This window comes from Salminus brasiliensis, chromosome 13, assembly GCF_030463535.1.
Source record: "Salminus brasiliensis chromosome 13, fSalBra1.hap2, whole genome shotgun sequence".
Taxonomy (NCBI): domain Eukaryota; kingdom Metazoa; phylum Chordata; class Actinopteri; order Characiformes; family Bryconidae; genus Salminus; species Salminus brasiliensis.
This window is the reverse complement of record NC_132890.1, coordinates 8,491,250-8,510,996: the sequence shown is the minus strand read 5'-3', so window position 1 is coordinate 8,510,996 and position 19,747 is coordinate 8,491,250. Positions and strand designations below refer to the sequence as shown.

At 40.6% G+C, this 19,747-nt stretch overlaps 2 protein-coding genes across 6 annotated transcripts in view; both read left to right on the top strand.

The window, feature by feature from the left end:
- Window positions 1-11,415, top strand: part of ppfibp1b (PPFIA binding protein 1b) — a 34,969-nt gene extending 23,554 nt beyond the window's left edge. For 4 of the 5 annotated variants that reach the window (XM_072695720.1, XM_072695719.1, XM_072695717.1 and 1 more), the window contains 16 exons: window positions 579-679; window positions 1,240-1,299; window positions 2,282-2,345; window positions 3,063-3,089; window positions 3,200-3,371; window positions 4,326-4,467; window positions 5,424-5,555; window positions 5,825-5,975; window positions 6,196-6,307; window positions 6,448-6,536; window positions 7,850-7,972; window positions 8,075-8,200; window positions 8,305-8,493; window positions 9,834-10,001; window positions 10,170-10,235; window positions 10,355-11,415. In XM_072695720.1, coding sequence (XP_072551821.1) covers window positions 579-679; window positions 1,240-1,299; window positions 2,282-2,345; window positions 3,063-3,089; window positions 3,200-3,371; window positions 4,326-4,467; window positions 5,424-5,555; window positions 5,825-5,975; window positions 6,196-6,307; window positions 6,448-6,536; window positions 7,850-7,972; window positions 8,075-8,200; window positions 8,305-8,493; window positions 9,834-10,001; window positions 10,170-10,235; window positions 10,355-10,441 — 1,809 coding nt within the window. In that variant the 3' untranslated portion in view covers window positions 10,442-11,415. The remainder of the gene's footprint in view (window positions 1-578; window positions 680-1,239; window positions 1,300-2,281; window positions 2,346-3,062; window positions 3,090-3,199; window positions 3,372-4,325; window positions 4,468-5,423; window positions 5,556-5,824; window positions 5,976-6,195; window positions 6,308-6,447; window positions 6,537-7,849; window positions 7,973-8,074; window positions 8,201-8,304; window positions 8,494-9,833; window positions 10,002-10,169; window positions 10,236-10,354) is intronic. The other variant, XM_072695718.1, reaches the window with a different exon arrangement.
- Window positions 11,416-12,737: 1,322 nt separating this feature from the next.
- Window positions 12,738-17,701, top strand: endouc (endonuclease, polyU-specific C). The gene is made up of 8 exons (XM_072695178.1): window positions 12,738-12,821; window positions 13,098-13,169; window positions 13,276-13,375; window positions 14,237-14,348; window positions 15,458-15,579; window positions 15,972-16,084; window positions 16,750-16,900; window positions 17,131-17,701. Exons 1-8 carry the CDS (start codon window positions 12,811-12,813, stop codon window positions 17,389-17,391), a joined length of 942 nt encoding a protein of 313 aa, XP_072551279.1. The 5' UTR covers window positions 12,738-12,810; the 3' UTR covers window positions 17,392-17,701.
- The last annotated feature ends 2,046 nt before the right edge of the window (window positions 17,702-19,747 follow it).

Sequence of the window (19,747 nt, the reverse complement as noted above, 5' to 3'; positions counted from 1 at the left end):
AGATGAAGTGAAAAACATTGATTATCTTCATCGACAGTGACTTCAGAGTGTCAGAGTGGATATATTAGGCAGCAAGTGAACAGTTAGTTCTTAAACTGCACTTGAGATCTGTTGTGATGGCACACGAGAGGCCTACTCAGTATTAGGCAGGAGATTCTAATGTTTCACTGCTGGTGTAAATGGCTCTACATAATTCCTTTGGTTTAATGGAAGGAGACTGCAGTATGTAAAAGTCTGAATTAAACCCATTGTTGCATTTCTGGATAGGCCATCTACAGAGACCCACATTTGATGTATTGCTGATCCCCTACATGTGTTTTATTTTTGAACATCACAAGATTGACACTCTGGCCAAGCCGTTTTGATCCTGGTGCTTGTATCAAGCCCAAGGCTTGAGCAAACCCAAGCAGATGACATTTCCTGTCAATTCTGTGCCACACTTCGCTGCTATAGTTGATCCAGAGTCGGTTTGCAGTCATTATTGTCATGGTGAAAATAACAACCTCCGATTATTCTGTTTATCTGTTATTCTGTTTATTCTGTTTTTTTGGTTTTTTTTTTTATATATGTATATATAGCCGACCTCATTCATCAGTACGCTGCAAGTGCCCTCCCTCACGCCCTCTCCACAAGCCAAACAAGAGACTGCAGAAGACCTGGAGCAAACACCTGCACAAAGGTGAGCTAAAGTAAAGGCCCTTAAGTTTCATTCAACCTTCTAAGTGCGGTTTTCTACAGCTGAATTAGGATCCTGGCAGGATCACCAGCCGTGCAATAGGGTCCTATCAAGCCCTTATCAAGTCAAAAAAGTTACAAATCCAAAGGCCGTGGCTCCAGAAGATGGTCGACACACTTAACCCTTTCTTTCATTTGTTCGCTTCACCAGTAACACTACACATCTGTCACATATGCCATGTCATTATTCTCCTTAACTCCTGTTACTAGAAACGCCATCTTTCACACTGACATTTTAATGCTTGCCTATGATGATTGATCTCTTTCCCTCAGTTCTCACCATCACTGCTCCACTGCTTCTGCACACCTCAGAGATCTGGATCGTTTTTAGATACTTTCTTATCACTGTACATCACTTATCACTTATCTTTCATCACTCTTTTCCACAATAACCATCACAAGCTGAATGGAACTGTTATCATGCATCCTGTCTCCCCATGTTTGCATCCCACTGCTTGTCCATCACTCTTCCTCCATTCCAATGTCTGTGTTTGTCCCCTGTAGTGATGCAGGGCATCAGGAGCCAAGCCAGTCACAGGAGCCTCCAATAGATTCCAGTCTAGAGTGAGTATGTGCGCAGTGTTAGTTGCAAAAAGGGGACTTTTCATAGACATTTAAAAGAAGCATCGGTCAGGGCATTTTATCAATTAGTTGGCTTGATGGCGTTTGGCCGTCCTATTTATATTTGTATATGACTGAAAGAGGAAAAACATAGATGGAAAAGTCAAAAAGCCTGAGAGAGATGCAAGAAACATTAAAGATGCACTGTCTCCAACAGCAGCTCAGCGTTGTAGCATGGTGAGTGACTGAGCTACTAAAAGAGTGCTGAAACTGGTCAGAAGTCAAAAACAGCTTAACATTATCCATTTTCAGTTTGGTGTTTCAGTGTAGAAAATACTTTTAAGCAGCACTGGCTATAAGGATAAACCACACAGATAAATTATCTGTTGTCAGGATGTCTGGTTGGTTGCCATTACTGCACACAAACTTGCGTCAAAACCCAAAGTTTTGGTCCCCAGTCCACATGAACATTTTGAGCTTTAGATCACTGGGAAAACACTGAAAAGGTTTTGTAAAAGCAGCCTACCTCCATAACATTGCAAAGTCTATTGTAGGCATTGCTTTTGTTGGTTAAAATATGGATATGATTATTTGTCTATTGAATTACAATAATAATTCATTATCAAAAAATGATTTTTGCAGCTTTGGTGTCAATAAATGTCCCCTTTTGCAACCTATAAGGGGTATGAGCATACTGATGCACACTTTGAACACTAATGTAGTCTAAAGGTGTCTTTGGGTTTATAATATGGCAGAACAGCTGCATCACAAGAATGTATGTAATGTAATAACCTCGAAAAAGATTCTCTATGTCCTGTTCTGGGACATTTAGAAATGATTAAATGTTTAGATATTTACCTTTTTGGCAGTAAGTGTGTAAATATGAAATGTTATAAGAGTATCTATGATATCTAATGATGATGTAGAACTTTCAGAAGTGAGTGTGAGTGATGATAACTTTTGAGCTTTTTTTTTTTTATTGCAGAGATGTGGAGGTGCCCAAGTCTGAAAGCCCAAGCAGAGACCTGGAGAGCAGCCCAAGTGAAAAGGTAAATATCATCCTGTTCAGAGCTTAAAAATGCTACTGGGGATCTTTGAATAAAGAACCCTGGGCACCAACAGCAGTACCAAAACCTCAACTGTGAAGCATGGTGGAGGAAACATCATGGTTTCCGGATACTTTGCTGCATCAGGGCCTGGATGCCATGAATTCAAAAGGTGTATCAAAACATGTGAGATTACATTTTCTAGGCTGCACTGCGGATATTTCTTCAGTGTGTTTGATAAACGTGTGTTATTAGTTTAGTTAGATTAAGTTAATCTGTAATAATAATAAGATAATGATGAGACTACATTTTATATAGTACTAAAAATATAAAATAATGCTTTACATAATCACACTGTTTCCTATCTAAAATTTGGTATAGCAATAAAAAATCCATCTCTGGTTTCATGCATGGTGCATCTAGTGGATCTCTGGCTATTCTCTGGCGATTTTCTCATACTGAAAAAAATGACATGCAATTTTTGAATTAATTAATCATTCCAAAAAAAACTTTACTAACAAAACTAACACAAAATATTTTGTCTACATTTATGACTTCTTACTCACAAAACATTTTGAGCGTTTGATTTTATTTTCCTAGGATAGCTTATGAAAAAGTCTACCTGGGCAATGTCTGAGCAAATGTCTGTTTTTTTTGTTTGTTTGTTTTTTTGTTTGTTTTTTGTTTTTTTTTACATATCATGTTTTTTCTTTATCTTAGAGACCTTTGGCAGTAGGACCAGCAGAGGTACTTTTTACCCATCTCTTTCTGAACTCCTGATTCTGCTGTGTGAACCTAAATAATGAATGAATACATTATTCAATTTCTCATGTTGTCTCATTATTTTATTGTTTTAGAGTCGAGCGTTTGATGAGTTCAACAAGATTACAACATTACCACCAAAGTCGCCCACTGTTTCTCGTATTTCTGAGGACGATAGTTTTGGCACCAAGAAGGCCCGGTCCTCGTTTGGACGAGGTTTTTTCAAGATTAAAGGAGGCAAGAGAACAGCCAGCACACCAAACCTTGGTAGGATGCCTTCAAGATATCTGCTTTTAATTCTTTGCCATTTAATCAGTTTTCAGGTCCTAGTTAACGTTAATTTTAAAGATGTTTGATAAGCTCCAAATTGTGGTATTGGGGTGGTGGCATGTGTGCATTGTATATGGAATAAAGTCCACAGCCGAAGTGCGAGTGCTCCAGTTAGTACAGCCCCTCTGCAGCAGAGCAGGGCCCGACGCCTCTCTAGAGAAACGAAGCACCAACTGAATGCTCTCCCTCCCTCTGAACTAGCCTTAACACACCCTATTCCCTATAGATGGGCTCCCCCACCTTCCCCACACCAAATATTACCCAGTACTCTTATCATGTAGATTCTAAATTAACTACACTGATTTGAACTGGCTTGGTTTGTGGAGTACTCCAGTAGTACAGTAGAAATGGAGTCCCTGACTGGAAGCTTCACAAATGGTATATGTTGGCATTCCACTCATACCTTATTACCAGAAAGAGCCCACTCAGTTGCAGAATATGGAAATGCAGTGCGCCCTAATCACAGGTTATTCAAGAACCACATCATCCTTCCGCTCATCAGATCTTGTGGCATTCACACAGCTCTGTATATACTGCACACATTTAGACCAGTGCGTTCGTATAGCATAAGTAGAACTGGAGCCACCAGTGTTTGCCTGTCATCTTTTTTAATGTATTTTGGCTCTTATTTACTTGCATGTGCTTGACTTTGGGATCTTTTGTACCTGAAGCAGAATCTGTCCAGTTGTTTTATAGTATTGACCAGATTTCTTCAGCAGTTTACTCTTTTAGAATGTTTTCAAGCAGTTTAAAATATAATCCGTTATTATATATGTCTTTTTATGAGCATAAACTTGTGCAGTTTTAGTCAAATCTGAAGGTTCTGTGCAGTAGGGGTGAGCGGAGTAATATACCTCTGGTATTGATGTGTATGTGTGTGTTTGTGAACAGCTGAGACTGACCGCGAAGGCACAGACCATCTAGACCTTGCAGGGATGCCACAGAGGTCAAGCAACAGTGACAGCACACACACTCTGCCTACCTGCCCAGAGGGCAAGAAGAAGTCCAAGGGAATCAAAGCATTCATAGGAAAGTGAGTAGGCCTGCTTTTATGTGTAGTATTCATAATAGAAGGGCAACTGATATTTCTCTCTTGATCAAATGAGGACACTGAGGCTAATCCCATTGACTGAATGGCTTTGCTGTAACTAGTCTCAAATTTCATCTGGATCATGTCATTCCTGTGATTTATTCCTTTGGAAACGTTTGTTTGAGTAATTTAGGGTTTGGAAAACATATGGTTGGGTGGTCTCTACTCATTTCATACAATCGGACCATGTTCAGATATTTACGCTGCAGAGAAGATATCTAAGCAAGTGAAATTCTTTAAAATGTATTTTTGTTTTAAATCATTTAATCTATTGAAAAAGTCTTGTCCCACTGGCTGATCATTTTTAAATTGATTTCTTAACAAAAGTTAAATTATCTGTTAACTTTTTTAATTAAACAAAATTATCTGCCAACAGAATAAGTAACTATTTTAGTACATACAATTACTTAAAGCATTCATAAAGTTAGAAGAAAAAATTCATAAAGTTAGAAGAAAGCAAATAAATCTTGTAATATTACTACAATATTCTTAAAATAAGCAGTATTAAATATTTTGAATTTAAGAGTATTTCACTTGCTATTACTGGGGACTGTAGTATCAGATTAGCTTGAGTCAGGCTTAAACCAGGCCTTATAGTTGGTAATGTAGCCTGAGCTCTTTCTACTGCCTTTTATTAATGGAAAACATTTGCAAACTAAAATAAAATTAAGGGATCAAACATCTTATTTCTTACAAATTACATATTTTATTTTTTCATAGGTGATTGATAGCTTTTCTTTATTAGATATGCTTTAGTGTATGCAGTTATTATTCATTATTTATTATTATTAATATTAATTAATGAATTAATGATGAATAAGACACTATAAATAGCCAAATGCACCTGTGATTATTTAGTATGGAGATTTACAATTAAAAATGATTATTTTGCACTCAAGGCTCCGAAGAAGTCAGTCAACCACATTCAACTTGGATGACAACCTCTCAGAGAGCGAGTTCAAGCGAGGAGGAGTCCGAGCCACAGCTGGGCCCAGGCTAGGCTGGTCACGTGACCTTCACAACACTAACAGGTCAGTCATTAAAGACAGCAGGAGTGAGCTGGTCTGAGTCATCATGTAAACCCTTCAACTACAAGTTGTGAAGAGAGCTCCCCCTGGTGGTGATTCTTAAAACATCAGTAAGGTTATAGCAGACTGCTTATTCGTGATCTCTGAAAGACACAGTATGATGCACTTTCATTTATGAAGCACAACTGAAGCAATATCTGTGTTGCTGAAGAACAGTCTGTCCTTTTTTTCAGTCTGAAGGTGTGTGTGTGTATGTGTTTTTTGTCTGTCAGTGAGGTGGATGCTCCATTTGCACGCTGGTCCCGTGAGCAGGTATGTGAGTGGATGCAAGAGCAGGGATTGGGGCTGTATGTGAACCTGGCCAGGCAGTGGATCTCCTCAGGACACACTCTCTTGCAGGCCTCTCAGCAGGACTTGGAAAAGGTTAACACTTAGCTACTTCCATACATTCATAAGAGAGATCACTCTCAAACACACACACACACACACACAAAATACCGTGCATATGTCTTGAACTACAAGAGAGGTTTATTCACAACAGTGTTTACAAATGACCATTAAAGTAAATCCACTATACAATAAATGCTGGTTCTGATCTTGGTGTGCTAGTGCTAACAAAGTGCAATGTGGTATATGACTATAGGAACTGGGAATCAAGCACCCTCTCCACAGGAAGAAGCTGCAGCTGGCCCTGCAAGCACTGGGCTCTGAGGAGGATGACAACAAAGGCAAACTGGACTACCACTGGGTGACAAGTGAGTAAGAGCCTTTTCCTGCTCTCCGTCTCATAACTAACTGCAGCTTTCTGGAAGTTGTTATGATGTTCTGCATGCTGATTAAATTTGAGGTTTTTATTCCCCTCCCTCACACATATTTTCCTCATCACTTCACCCAGGGTGGCTAGACGACATAGGCCTTCCCCAGTACAAAACCCAGTTTGATGAGGGGAGAGTTGATGGGCGAATGCTTCACTACATGACTGTGGTGAGTCTTCTTTCTCAATGGACCTCTTTCTTTCTGTCTCTGTTTAAGGCGGGACATGGCAGACAAAAACATAGTTTGGTCATGAGATTAAGGCTATTTCGCCTATTTATTTAGTATTTATAAAAATAGTAAGTTGCGCCCATTGATGACACAGATGTGCAAATGCACACACACCGCTTGTCTAGTCCCTGTATAGATTTCCAATAGAATAGGACTCTCTGAGGCAGATAAACATGAACTTACTGGCACCATGCCTAATGCCAGGCATGGGCCAGAGGGCTATAAAGCCCCCCCAGCACTGAGTTCTGAGTTCTGTATTCTCTGGAACGATTGTGCTCTGTCCAATACTTTTGGGATGAGTTGGGGATGATGGGGGGGTGTGGTGATCATCCAACATCCTGACCTCATTAACTCTCCTGTCGCTGAAAGCAATCAAATCTTCACAGCAATGCTCTAAAATCTGGTGGAAAGCCCTCCCTGGACAGTAGAGACAGTTACTCCAACAAAAGCAGGATCAACTCTTTTATTTTAATACCGTTGAAAACAATGTGTGAACAGATGTCCCAATACTTTTGTCCATATAGTATATCTTTAAAGGCTGCATTAAGTTTTTTTTTTTCTCAGACTCTCAGACTCAGAGAAATCACTCTTGACAGTATTTTCTGACTGTCAGGGCTCCGAGTGGCTCAGCAGTGTAATGAACTGCCACTATGGCCCATGGGTCAAGAGTTTGATTACATGCAGCTTCATGCAGCTTTGAGTCCCAGAGAGTGCAATAGGACGTGCTTTCTTCAGTTAGGCAGACGTTGCTCCCTCATCACTCAGTGATGTTGCCAGGTACGGGCATCTGTTAGCTGGTGCAGCAGAGCTTTCCCTGGAACCCTGGCACGTTCCTCAGAGCGTGTTGGCTGCCTGGCAAAGAGGCAGTGACTGGCTTCACATGTGTCGGAGGGGAGATGTCTTAAGTCCTTACCCTCCTAGTTTTAGAAGCATTGCTAGTGCTAAGGACAGCTACAAACAGTGGGTTAATTAGCAGTAGTTATTGGCAGAAATTCAACAAAAAGAGAAAACCTGTCATAAAAACATATTCACCATGTTTTTAGGCATAAAATGTTACATAACTCAGGCTATCAATGATATATGAACAATTGCCTTCAGTATGTAGATAAACCTGGAAAATTAAGTGTATGTAAGTGCTACTGAAGTGTATCGTGCTCCATTACTGTCTGATGTGTTCCACATCAAAATTTCCATTATGTGTACACAGTGCTGTTAAATATGCCATTAACACGGGCTTCTCTTGTGCTGGTCAGGATGACCTGCTATCCATGAAAGTGGGCAGTGTGCTGCATCACCTCAGCATTAAAAGAGCCATTCAGGTTCTGCGCCTCAGCATCTATGAGCCCAACTGCCTGCGCCGCAGACCCTCAGACGAGGTATCCACTACCACACTGTTCTCCGCTCTGTTGTGCTACGCTGTTCCACTGTAGATCACTGTTACAGTACAGTGCTGATTCCGTTTCTGTGTCTCCTTCCAGAACAACATCAGTCCAGCAGAGGTCTCTCAGTGGACTAACCACCGTGTGATGGAGTGGCTACGTTCTGTAGATCTGGCAGAATACGCTCCCAATCTGAGGGGCAGCGGGGTTCATGGAGGATTGATGGTGAGCAGTGAGAAGAATAGATGTGGTGTCTGAAGTGTTGCTTCTCTGAAGAGAATGAACAGTGTTTAACGTTTAATGTTTAATGTGTGTGCCTCTGTGTTCAGGTGTTGGAGCCCCGCTTTAATGTGGAGACCATGGCTCTGCTGCTGAACATTCCTCCCAGTAAGACCCTGCTTCGAAGGCACCTGGCCACCCACTTCAACCTGTTGATAGGCTCTGAGGCTCAGCAGCTGAAGCAGGATTGGCTGGAGAACCCTGACTACGCTGTGCTTACTGCAACGGCTAAAGTCAAGGTACAACACACCACTCTAAACTAGCGGTTCTGTGAATAAAACATGCAAAAGTTCTGCCTTATACATTATATGTCCAAATGTTTGTGGACACCCCTTCCTGAGGAATGCATTTATCTACTTTCAAGATGCACCTATTGCTAATACAGATGTGCAAATGCACACAAACACACACACAGCTTGTCTAGTCCCTGTAGAGAAGTATTGCCAGTAGAATAGGACTCTCTGGAGCAGATAAACATTAACCTTTTGCCACCATTCCTAATGCCATGCATGGGCTAGAAGGGTTTAAAGCCCACCAGCATTGAGCTGTGGATCAGTGAAGCTGTGTTCTCAGGAATGATTGTTGGCATTCCATCTAATATCTTTAAGATAATTGGGGAGTTTGGGATGATGAGGTGGGGTGGTCATCATCCAACATCCTGACCTCACGAACACTGGTGTTGCTGAATGCAGTTAAATCTAGTAGAACGCCTTCTTCCCTGGACAGTAGAGACAGTTACTCCAACAAAAGCTGAATAAACTCTTTTTTTACTTTTGTCGATATAGTGTAACTTTCACTTAACGGTTGTTGTTGTTTTGTTTTATTTTATAAGATTTTATGCTGCAGGATTTCATTTTCACAATTTCAATGTTGAAGGTTTACAAACCATAACTAGGAGACATAAGCCCTTAGTTAAGACCACAAAAAGATCTCAAAAAGAGTGAAAACCCAGCGATAATGGTACGATATGGTTTTGGTCATACGATAATGGTAATCTGAGCTAGCCCTACTATAGGAATTCCTGTAGCATATTAGCACTAAGCTAACAACAGTGCACTTCAGCACTTTAATTATGCAATTAAATAAATGCAATTAAAAAAGCAGTAATTATTATTAGGTCTTCTCTGAGTTTATTTTAGGCCCTTAATGTTTCTCATTGTATTATTTAAAAAAAAAAAAAAAAATTCTTACTCATCAATTATTGTCAAAAATTAGTTTTTATCTACGCCAGATTCATGGTGTGTTTTAAAAAAAAAGGGCAGAACTGTTCACAGCTATGATCTTATAATGATGGATCTCATTGTCCTCGTACGATGACTTTGCTTCCGTTGCTCAATACCAATTGTTGCAGATAAATGCGGAGGACACGTTTGACTGTACATTGTACAGCGACAAATACTTGCACCTTTTATAAGCTTTCATTACTTGTTGGCCATATTAGCCACATAGATTCGCTGGGGTAAATATATAAACACGCCCATTGAAGAAGCAAACGTTGACACCAAACATCTCTTGCCGGTCTAATACATTTGGTGTGAGCAGTCTTCCTCTTCACTCTTTTCTTATGTGTTGTACTTAGCCTAGGAAGCTGGCGTTCGGAACCTTTGGGAGGAAAAAGAAGCAGGAGGACAATGAAGAGTATGTTTGTCCCATGGACGTGGAGATGCCTAAAGGACGCAGCTTCCAGAAGGGCTACAGAGGCATTGAGCTGCAGATCTATGAGGATGACCTTGACCGACTAGAGCAGGTATGGCTGTATGGACACCCTCCCATGCTTAAGAAGAATACCCAGCAGCCAAGGCTAGTTTAATTAGTACATCACTGAGCGCTATTGCCCTCTGGTGGTGAACAGAATGGGCTTAATGCCTCACTTTCACTTAATCACCTCACCTTTCCATTGACTTTGTGACTGCAGATGGAGGACTCAGAGGGAACAGTGCGACAGATTGGAGCATTCTCAGAGGGCATCAACAACTTAACGGTAAAAAACAAAAGCACATCAGCTTCATCACTCACACGGTTGTTATTAGATGTGTTTCTCTGTGATGTTTGTTGAGAACTATTAATAATTCTGTATAATTTATGTGTGTTGTGGTTCAGATTATGCTGAAAGATGATGAGCTCTTTAAGGAGATGTCGACGTCATCCCCCAACCCCAGTGTTACTGATGATGACTCCAACGTTTGAGGATGATGCTTAGGTTGCCTGTCCATAGTGCTGCTGCTGTGATCGGAACTGACTGTGCCAACCTCTCTGCACATCTCCTTCTCACTCTCTCTCTCTCTCTCTCTCTCTCTTTCTCTTTCTCCCATGCTCTCTCTCCCTCAGTGCCATCCACACATTATAAGTCCACACAGCAAAATGCCAACTCTTCTTAAACAACCATATTTTACAGTATTTGCCATACAGTACAGTTCTCTTAAAACAATAGCATGTGTAGACGTTGTGAATATGTCCCCAGGAGCAGACATAAGAGTTTAGGGGTTGGTCTGCCTCATACTTTGATCTAAGTTATTTGGTGAAAACAGAGCTTTGACAGGTATTTTATGAATTTGTAAAGGGAATAAGTGGCAGTCCTACTGTAGTTTGCCTCCCAGCTGGTCACTGGAGACGTATGCACGCTTTTGTTTTTCTGCAGGCTCTACAGACATCTTACATGTCTGTCTTTTGGTCCTTTTTTATGGTAGCAAACAGAGCACAATGACACTTTTAGCCTCTCTAAATCATAGACCTATTTTAGATTTTAGATTAGATTTTAAGAATTAGATCACCATAAGAAATACCATGTTTCAAAGGAAGGTCTGCATTTGCTGCATTTTTTTCTCTCCTACAAGAAACATATCGATATACATAATTTTTCAGGATTCCTCATGCTCATATGCTCACTGATGCATGTTTTTGCATGCAGTACATTTAATTTTACTATGAAACAACTCAGTAAAATGCATTTGATGGCCTGTTTGTAAAGTCGTGTCATTGCATGTTATTTAAGCCGCTCATATTTTCAAACATACTGTGCATCCGTTAACATATGAAAGAAATATGCTAGCCATCAATGCAGTGATTACTTTTTGTGTGCCTTTTATAATCATTTCAGCTGTCTTATGTTCTGTCAAACTGTGCCCATTTTTAAAAGATCAATAAAATAAGTACAGCACGCAGGCTCGTTTCTTGTTACTGGAAAATTCTGGTGGATTTATACCTGAAATTAACTATTAAAATTGGTCACTGACCCCTCTTTCAGAGCCAGCATGACTTGATGAGATCCAGTCTGTAATTCAAAGATGTTGCTTCCATATTCATGCTGACAAATGCACATGATATGCAGTATGTGCAGGTTCCAGTACAGCAGAGCTTGAAAAATGTCTTGAAAAAATATGGGCAGAAGTGCAAGAAGCTAGATTTCAGTAATGCTGTGTAATAGATTATTACATATTTCTTATGCACATCCCTTAATCCACTAACCCTGCATTACACCTATATACTGTACTGTAGTACAGTAAAATATAGTTTTTGTAGGCAGTTTGCAGTTATGTTTTGCAATAAAGCATAAAAAAATGTATGGAAATTCATTCAGACAGAATTTATGTATAGAGCACTGAATGGCTAAAGTGGAAATCTCCTTTTTTATATATTTTTTTACATTTACACTCAGATTTGGTTTGAAATGAAATGGTTCAAATCCAGAGTGGTTTGATGTGAAATAGTTCTGCAGAGGAACTTCTTTCTTTACAGTGGTGGTAGTGATACGAACCAGGGGTCCCACTGTCTACAGCACCCTGCAAATGTAACCATTTAAGTGACCTTTCAAATTGACCAGTGAACCAACATGTGTCTTCAAACCTTTTCTCCCAGCAAGCCAGCATTCTGAACCCATTCTGAACGTTTGTTAGAGAGATTGCTGACAGTAAATAACACAGTGAACCGAAGCCAGCTCATTACTATAGCTATAACTGGCTGGAATACATTAATAACTGAACACGATGTCGAATAAGAAGATGATAGCTAACTGTTATGATGTTAGATAATAGGATACCAAATACAGATCCTTTTTTTTTATTATTATATACTGTGAGTATTCCCCAAATGTGTGTTTTGTAGGGTCGTGAAAAACATTTGAAATGAATGAATGAATAAATAAATAAATAAATTAATTAATTAATAAAACATTTCGTTCCCATTAACACCGCTGTGAGCAACAGCGCCACCCGCTGTTTGCTGTGGCACTACATCGACTAATTAACACAGTGTACCGAAAGCAGGTCGTTATAACTACGTTATAACTATAGTTGTAATACATTAATAACTGAACATGATGTTGAATAAACAGTGTTAAAGTAAACCCTCAGCCTTTAGCCCGGTTTGAACCACGTTATCTAGCTAGCTCCCATCCTCCACACCTGGAGGCTGCCTGTACTCAGGGTGCAGTATCGGGCCGACGGCCATTAGGGTGTGTGCAGCTGGCTGAAGGAGTTGAGGGGAGGGCTAGCCAACACCCTCCACTCCAGATAACTTCAGCTCTGCCGTACAGAGGAGGTCCGAGGAAACACGCAACCATGGCTGGCGGGTAACGTAGCTAGTGCTATCTATCTAACTACACTGTGTAACATCTACTTCTGTTTTATACAGTTTTATTTACTAATCTGAGCGACTTTAGGCTCGTTAGGTCATCTTCTGATCTGCTCCTCAGGGACCAAAACAACCGCAGCTTGTAAAATGACTAGTCCTGAGAGCTCGGGCGGTCTGCTGCAGCCTTGTTGTCGACGAGGCTTGTGTCTGTCAGCTGAGATCTGTGTCAGCTAGTAAGGTTATGAAGTTTGACTGACTGTGCCTTCACTTCCAGACGGCTGTGTGGTTTTTTTGCCCTGGTGCTCCTGGTGCTCCTGGCTCTCTCTGCTCATGCTGATGCAGCAAGGTAAGGAGTTTCTCCTCGATGCTCTCTTATTGCACATGTAATAACACGTTTATTACTCACCCAGCCCTCAAAAACGTGCTTCCTCTCTTTTTGTAATGATCTTCAGCCCGTCTGTGAACCAGGATCTGTCTGACATATTCAACGAGCTCTGGAAGCTGGACGTGAATCGCTTTAAGGCTGGAGCAGACTACAACATCTCACTGCAGGTAGCTAGCTAGATCCTCCAGGTTTAATAGACTGACCTGACTTCATTTGCATTGATCACACTTTCATTGAGCTTATTTCTAGTTTGTAAACTGGAGAATATTAAAATAAGAAGACTAGAGCCTCAGAAACCAGTTCATATCGCTGCTGTCCAATGAAAAATATGTATCTCCATATATTTCCATAATTTTGTCCAGGGTTTAAACCCTGAAGCTGCTCTGTTCACTGGATGAATGGATGAATGGACCAATAGAAATGCTCAAAATTACTTGGAATAAACTCTTATTTTTGCCTTTTTCTGGAGATACATGTTTTTCCTGGAGAGCGACGATACGCTGATTAATGCTGGATGTGCTAAACTAGCCTTTCGGGATCTACTTGTTCTACTAATCTCTTTTAGATATTTTTACTTAATTATTAAGTTATTGAATTATTTAAATGAAGTCACACTATTGCTCACAGGCAGGGGAGGCGTATGTGGGGGGTAAGGTTCGGACAGTTCTAAGGGCCTTTGACTGACAGGGACCCTAAAAAAGAAACGTATTAAGAAGATTGTCCGAATTGTTGGGAGAGCTGAGAGGCCCAGTGTTGTATCTTTTCATGGGGGGGCAAAATCCCTGGCAGCGCCCCTGCTCACAGGGTTGTGGGTTTCGATACCTGGGTCCCATAAGTTGCCACTGTTGGGCCATTGAGCTCCAGGGGCACTGATTTCATTGTGTTGTACAAGTATATAGGACAATAAACGCGCATTATTTTTTATTTTTTATTTTTTTACATTCAGTATCAGAGTTCAGAGTCTAGGCCACTTCACTTATCACCACTCAGTTGTTCAGAATACACTTACTGTTGAAACCTCTTCACAGGGCAAAGCTGGTTATATACCCAGTGGCAGCACAACAGCAAAAGATCATGCCTCGGCTCCTCTCTTCTCTAATGTGGACGAGACAAAGCTGAGCTCCATCACCACGTACGCCCGTAAGTAAAAATAGTATGTCAGTTGTTTAGTTCTGAAAGCCTCAAGCTTTTCTTACTCATACAAATCTTACCATAAATCCTCAGCGAAGACACACTAGACATAATCCTCTGCCTCAACATGCTCTGACTCTCAAAGCCAAAGCCTTAAAGCCAGGTCTGTGTGGGGTTATGTTTGCCTCACACCGTTTACACAAAAGCTTAGATTTCGCCCAGAGCTGCTCTAGACATGCCTTTCCCTGGGACATGCCAGAATCCTTTATGCAATGTAATTGCGTTCGAGGCAAGACTGGTTCAAATAAAAGGGTGGTTTGTTTTTACTTGGATTGGGCCAGATGCGAGGCTCCAATTTTGCTTGGTTACAAAGAACCCACTTAATTCTCAGTGAAATGTTCTCTTGATATAGGCAAATAGGCAATTCAGTAGTTCTGGTTGCTTCAATCCCCATTGCAGTGTACAGTGGTGGGAATGTATTATGTAAATATACAGCATCAGTATATCTAGCAATCTGAGTACACGTCTGCACACTTTACTAGGGTATAAAATAAAAGCCTTTATTTAACCATTGTAGTAGAACTCCCAACAATGTTTCTCACTGGAATATGGATGAAAATGGCACTTGGATAATTACAATCATAGCTATTTGGGCAAAATCAGCAGTTCTTGTTTAGTATTACAGGTGACATATTACACCTTTTGTACACAAGTTAAAACACTACCTCAAGGGGGCCGGCTATACAGCACCCATTCTCAGCCTGTATAAACAGCCCGGTGTGAGTGAGTGTTTCTTTAAATGATGATGAGCCACTGCCCCTTCTCTTTTTCACAACTCTCCTGGGTTACATGAATTTTTAGACTTCTTTTCTAAGTGTATTCTCATTTGTCCCTGTTTGCACTGGCTAGCTAACATTTACTTCACCTACAGTTCACACCTCAATCTCAATAATATTAATCAGCTTTATCATATTTCACGTCCCCCTCCAACCTCCACACCTGTCTTAAAGTGGAAAATGCTCAGACACTTCCTCTCTGGTTGCGTATCCAAATAACGTCCAGTTGATGTTGAAGCACAGGTCTTTGGTTTGAGCATCTCACTCTCTGACTTCTTCTAGGTTTCATGAAGCTGCTGGACAATTATGAAAGGTCCACTGGCGTGGCTGAGAAAGTGACCTCTGAGGAAGTAACTGAGAATAATGCTTTCCTGGACGCCGTTTTAGAGACTGCAGTCATGAAGGTATATAAACACCACTGTCTATTTGTATATGCAGTCACAGTGACTTCTAGATTACAGTCTAAAGTACGAGACAATGAGCACTGTGTATGAATGTGTAACAAAGTCCTAACATGCTGAAAGCATTACTTTGACATAAATCTTAAAGGTTTCACAGCACATTACTGTGGTTACTCTTCTCGGTAGACGTATGTTTAGTAGATTCCAGTGGGAATTCGGTTTCCTCCTGTCACGTTGTGTTCTTGGAAGCTGCAGGTTTTGGAACATCAGGGAGGGAGGAGAATTCTCTCCGATATGACGTGAAGCTTTGTCTTGGCTACAGTGAATAACACTAACATCTGCTTAATTAGTTTAGGGCCTGACTTTTTTTTCTTCTTCTTCTTCTTCTTTCACAGCGTGCTCACAGGTACTTAGTGAATAAAGGGAAATCTCAGTCTAATCTGAAGCAGTTTAAGAGTCAGCTGTACTACATGTGGTTCCGTCTTTATCATAGAGAAAGAAACGGAGGGTAAGTTTCTCTATTGCTGTGTTGCACACATGCACACTTTATCTGTGGTAAATTACACATAATTCACGATGTAAATAAGTTCATATCCTCGGCAGAGGACACATTTACTGTTTATTATGATCTGAATTTTCCATTAGAAAATGAACAAAACATGTCATTACCTGTGACGTTTTTTCAACAAATGTCTTGAGCAAATAAATGGGACAAAGAGTGGAAAAGTGGATGGAGAAGGAACTGAAGGTTGTGCAGTGAATGGAATTCGTTGCTGTGACGTAGCAACACTCAAGATCGTGTGTTATTGTAAAATAACAGCCTTCAACTCGTGTCTGCTTCATCACAACTGTGCTGTTATTTGGAGCACCTTCCATCACCCCAGTTCCACTGCTCCATAGCTCAATGCTGAGGGGCTTTATACTCCTCTAGCCCATGCCTGCCATTAGGCATGGTGCCAATAGGTTCACGTTTATCTACTCCAGAGAGTCCTAATGTATTGGCAGTACTTTTCTACAGGGACTAGACAAGCTGTGTGTTTATTTGTGTGCTCGTGTATTTTTGGATATAAGGTACAATTATGAACAATGGGTTAGTAATGTAGGTAATATATAACTTATAGAAGTTTTAATAGTTTAACAGGTTATTTTACCTTTTTTTCTCTGCCTGACTAGCGAGGACTCCAGTGGATTCGAGCATGTGTTCGTTGGTGAGACCAAATTTGGAAAAGAAATCATGGGCCTCCACAACTGGGTCCAGTTTTACCTTCAGGAAAAGCAGAATCTTCTTGATTATAAGGGTTACAAATCCAAGAGTTCTGACATGGTAATGGCCCTGACATACCTACACTTTAGACTGAAAACACACTGACAGTTTGTGTAGAACTCTCACTTTCTTCAACTTTTGTACAATTTAGGATGTGTTTGCTGGTTCCTTAAACATTAAATTGATTGCACTCCAGTTTAAATACATATTAAAATATGAAATTATTATTTTTACACTTAGCTCTGACTGACTAGCTCTCCACTAAAAATCTCCTTTCTCTCTCATTTTAGCCGGATGAGGATGACCATGTGTTGAATGTGCAGTTCAGCTGGCATGGTCTGGTCAAGCCTGTGGGCAGTACTTTCATGGGAGTCAGTCCTGAGTTTGAGATGGCTGTATTCACCATCCTTTTCCTCACGTCTACTGAGAGGACCACCATTGCTGTGGTGAACCTGGACGAGTACCAGCTGGAGCTGGTTGTTCACAGACACGGTCGCTCCATCGGGACATCTTATCCCAAACTACTGAGCAGCAACAACAGACACATTTAGAGCAAACTGCAGTTCTGTTTCTCTTCTAGCTTTGACTTCTTTATGCAGCTTATGTTGAGTTTTACATGAGCCACCATCATTAGAAGACATGAAGCCTCTCAGTAATGTGAACAACATGCTTTCTGTAGAAATTAGTGCAGAACTGAACAGCTGAGATGTTTATGCTTAGAGCCAAAAGTTCATTTTCACTTCTGAAGACTTTCTGCTTCTCTTTTAACTTTTTTAAAACACTAGAACGTTCTTATGACCCCAATTTTACTAATGTAGATGTGTAACAGTGAATAAAGCCTTTTAACTTCATGTAATGAAATTGTGTTGCATTTTCTTTGACAGGAAAAATTCAGTAACAGTATAGCATAGGGCAGTGGCGGCTCAGTGGTTAGAGCGCCGGGCTATTGATAACAGGGTTGTGGGTTCGATTCCCGGGCTCGGCAAGCTGCCACTGTTGGGCCCTTGAGCAAGGCCCTTTACCCTCTCTGCTCCCCGGGTGCTGGAGTTGGCTGCCCACTGCTCTGGGTGTGTGTGTACTTACTGCCCCTAGTTCACTAGTGTGTGTGTGTGTGTGTTCAACCCCACAGATGGGTTAAATTTCACTGTACAGTGACAAATGCGTGCACCTTTACCTTTTTTAACATTAAAACCACTGACAGGTTATTTAGTTACTATGATTAAGAGATTAAGAGCTGAAATCTGCACATTAGGCAGCAAGTGAACAGTCAGTCAGTTCTTGAAGGTGCTGTGTTGGAAGCAGAAAAAAATGGTCAAGTGTAATAATAGAGCCACTTTGACAAGAGCCAAATTGATGTCTAGATGACTGGATCAGAGCGGCGACCAGGTCATGGACGCCCAAGGCTCACTGATGCGATCCATGAAGGCCCTACTTCACAACTTACTGTATTTAAAGGATTTCGACAGCAAGAGGGGTTGCATACATAATATCTGGCAGGTGGTTTTAATGTTATGGTGGTTTAGGCTACCCAGTATTTCAAGTTATCTGCCTCAAGAGCTGACCTCCACTTTTAAACAGGAGGTATTTATCATTTTATACGTTTATGTGGAAGTAAGTGGGTTTTCATGTGTTGAAAACACAAGTGTTTTTGGCCTGATTCCACTGACCATAGCCATCCTCCCACACTCATGTGCAAGAGCCATTTTCTGCTATTTGTGTAGGTAGCTTTCCAATTTCAGGTCAACTGCACACTTGCATATAAATAATTAAAGTACATGTCCACAACTTTGCCTTACTGCCTCTTGCATCAGCTCTCCGAGGAGCCTAGAGGAATCCTATATAAAGTTCAGTCTTAAATCTGTGATTTAAGAAACTTGAAATAAAGGTTAGCTTAAACCAGCATAACATTAAAACCACCTGTCATACATGTGTAGGTATCCCTTGTGCTGGCAAAACAGACCTCTGAAGGTGGCAGCAAGTACTGTAAAGAATCGTTTAAGGGCTTTGATGGATTACATCGGTGAGCCTTGGGTGTCAATGACCCTGCTGACTGGTTCACCAGTTGTACTTCCTTGGAGCTCTTTTGATAGTGCATACATACCGGTTATTATCAGACCTGCCGGATGTTTTGGAGATGCTCTGATCCAGTCCTCTAGTCATTAATTTGGCTCTTGTCAAAGTGGCTCAGATGTTTACACTTGGCCATTTTTCCTGCTTCCAACACATCACCTTTAAGAACTGACTGACTGTTCCCTTGCAGCCTAATATGTAGATTCCACCTCTTGAAAGAGATGAGCCCAGAGGAATTGTATATAAAGTTTTTCCTTAAATCTGTGTAATTATTTAACTTGCTTTACGTTTTATGGTTTATATAAATAAGATTTCAATATTATTGCATTGATTTGTTCACACTAACCATGCAGTCCATGTAACATTAAAGAATGTCTGTATTCCTTTAGCATCAAAATGAGGGGGTGCCTGGTCAAATCAATCCCCTTCGACCCCTTTCAATCAAAATCCACACCCTGTCTTCCCCGACACATTTGAGCAACTCAGAAATCAATCAAAATGTGCTGTTTACTCAGTCTCAATGACTAAACCTTGTGGACTTGTATCAGCCAAAATTTTGTTACCTTACTTAAGTAGAAATTTTAAATCTATACCTTACTGGAGTAATTATTTTACAGCCAACTTTTTACTTTTACTCCTCATATTTTCATGCAATTATCTGTACTTTCTACTCCTTACATTTTAAAAATAGCCTCCTTACTCTTTTCATTTTGGTTTGTCTTCATCCCGGCTTGTCATCGTTCAAAAAAGAAAACTATCCAGTGGTGGCTCAGCGGTTAAAGCGCCGGGATATCGATAACAGGGTTGTGGGTTCGATTCCCGGGCTCGGCAAGCTGC

Excerpts from the sequence above, each read along its gene's own strand:
- endouc (XM_072695178.1), top strand. Across the intron at positions 13,376-14,236 it reads ACTACAACATCTCACTGCAG|GGCAAAGCTGGTTATATACC; the intron begins GTAGCTAGCTAG and ends ACCTCTTCACAG. Across the intron at positions 16,085-16,749 it reads CATAGAGAAAGAAACGGAGG|CGAGGACTCCAGTGGATTCG; the intron begins GTAAGTTTCTCT and ends CTGCCTGACTAG.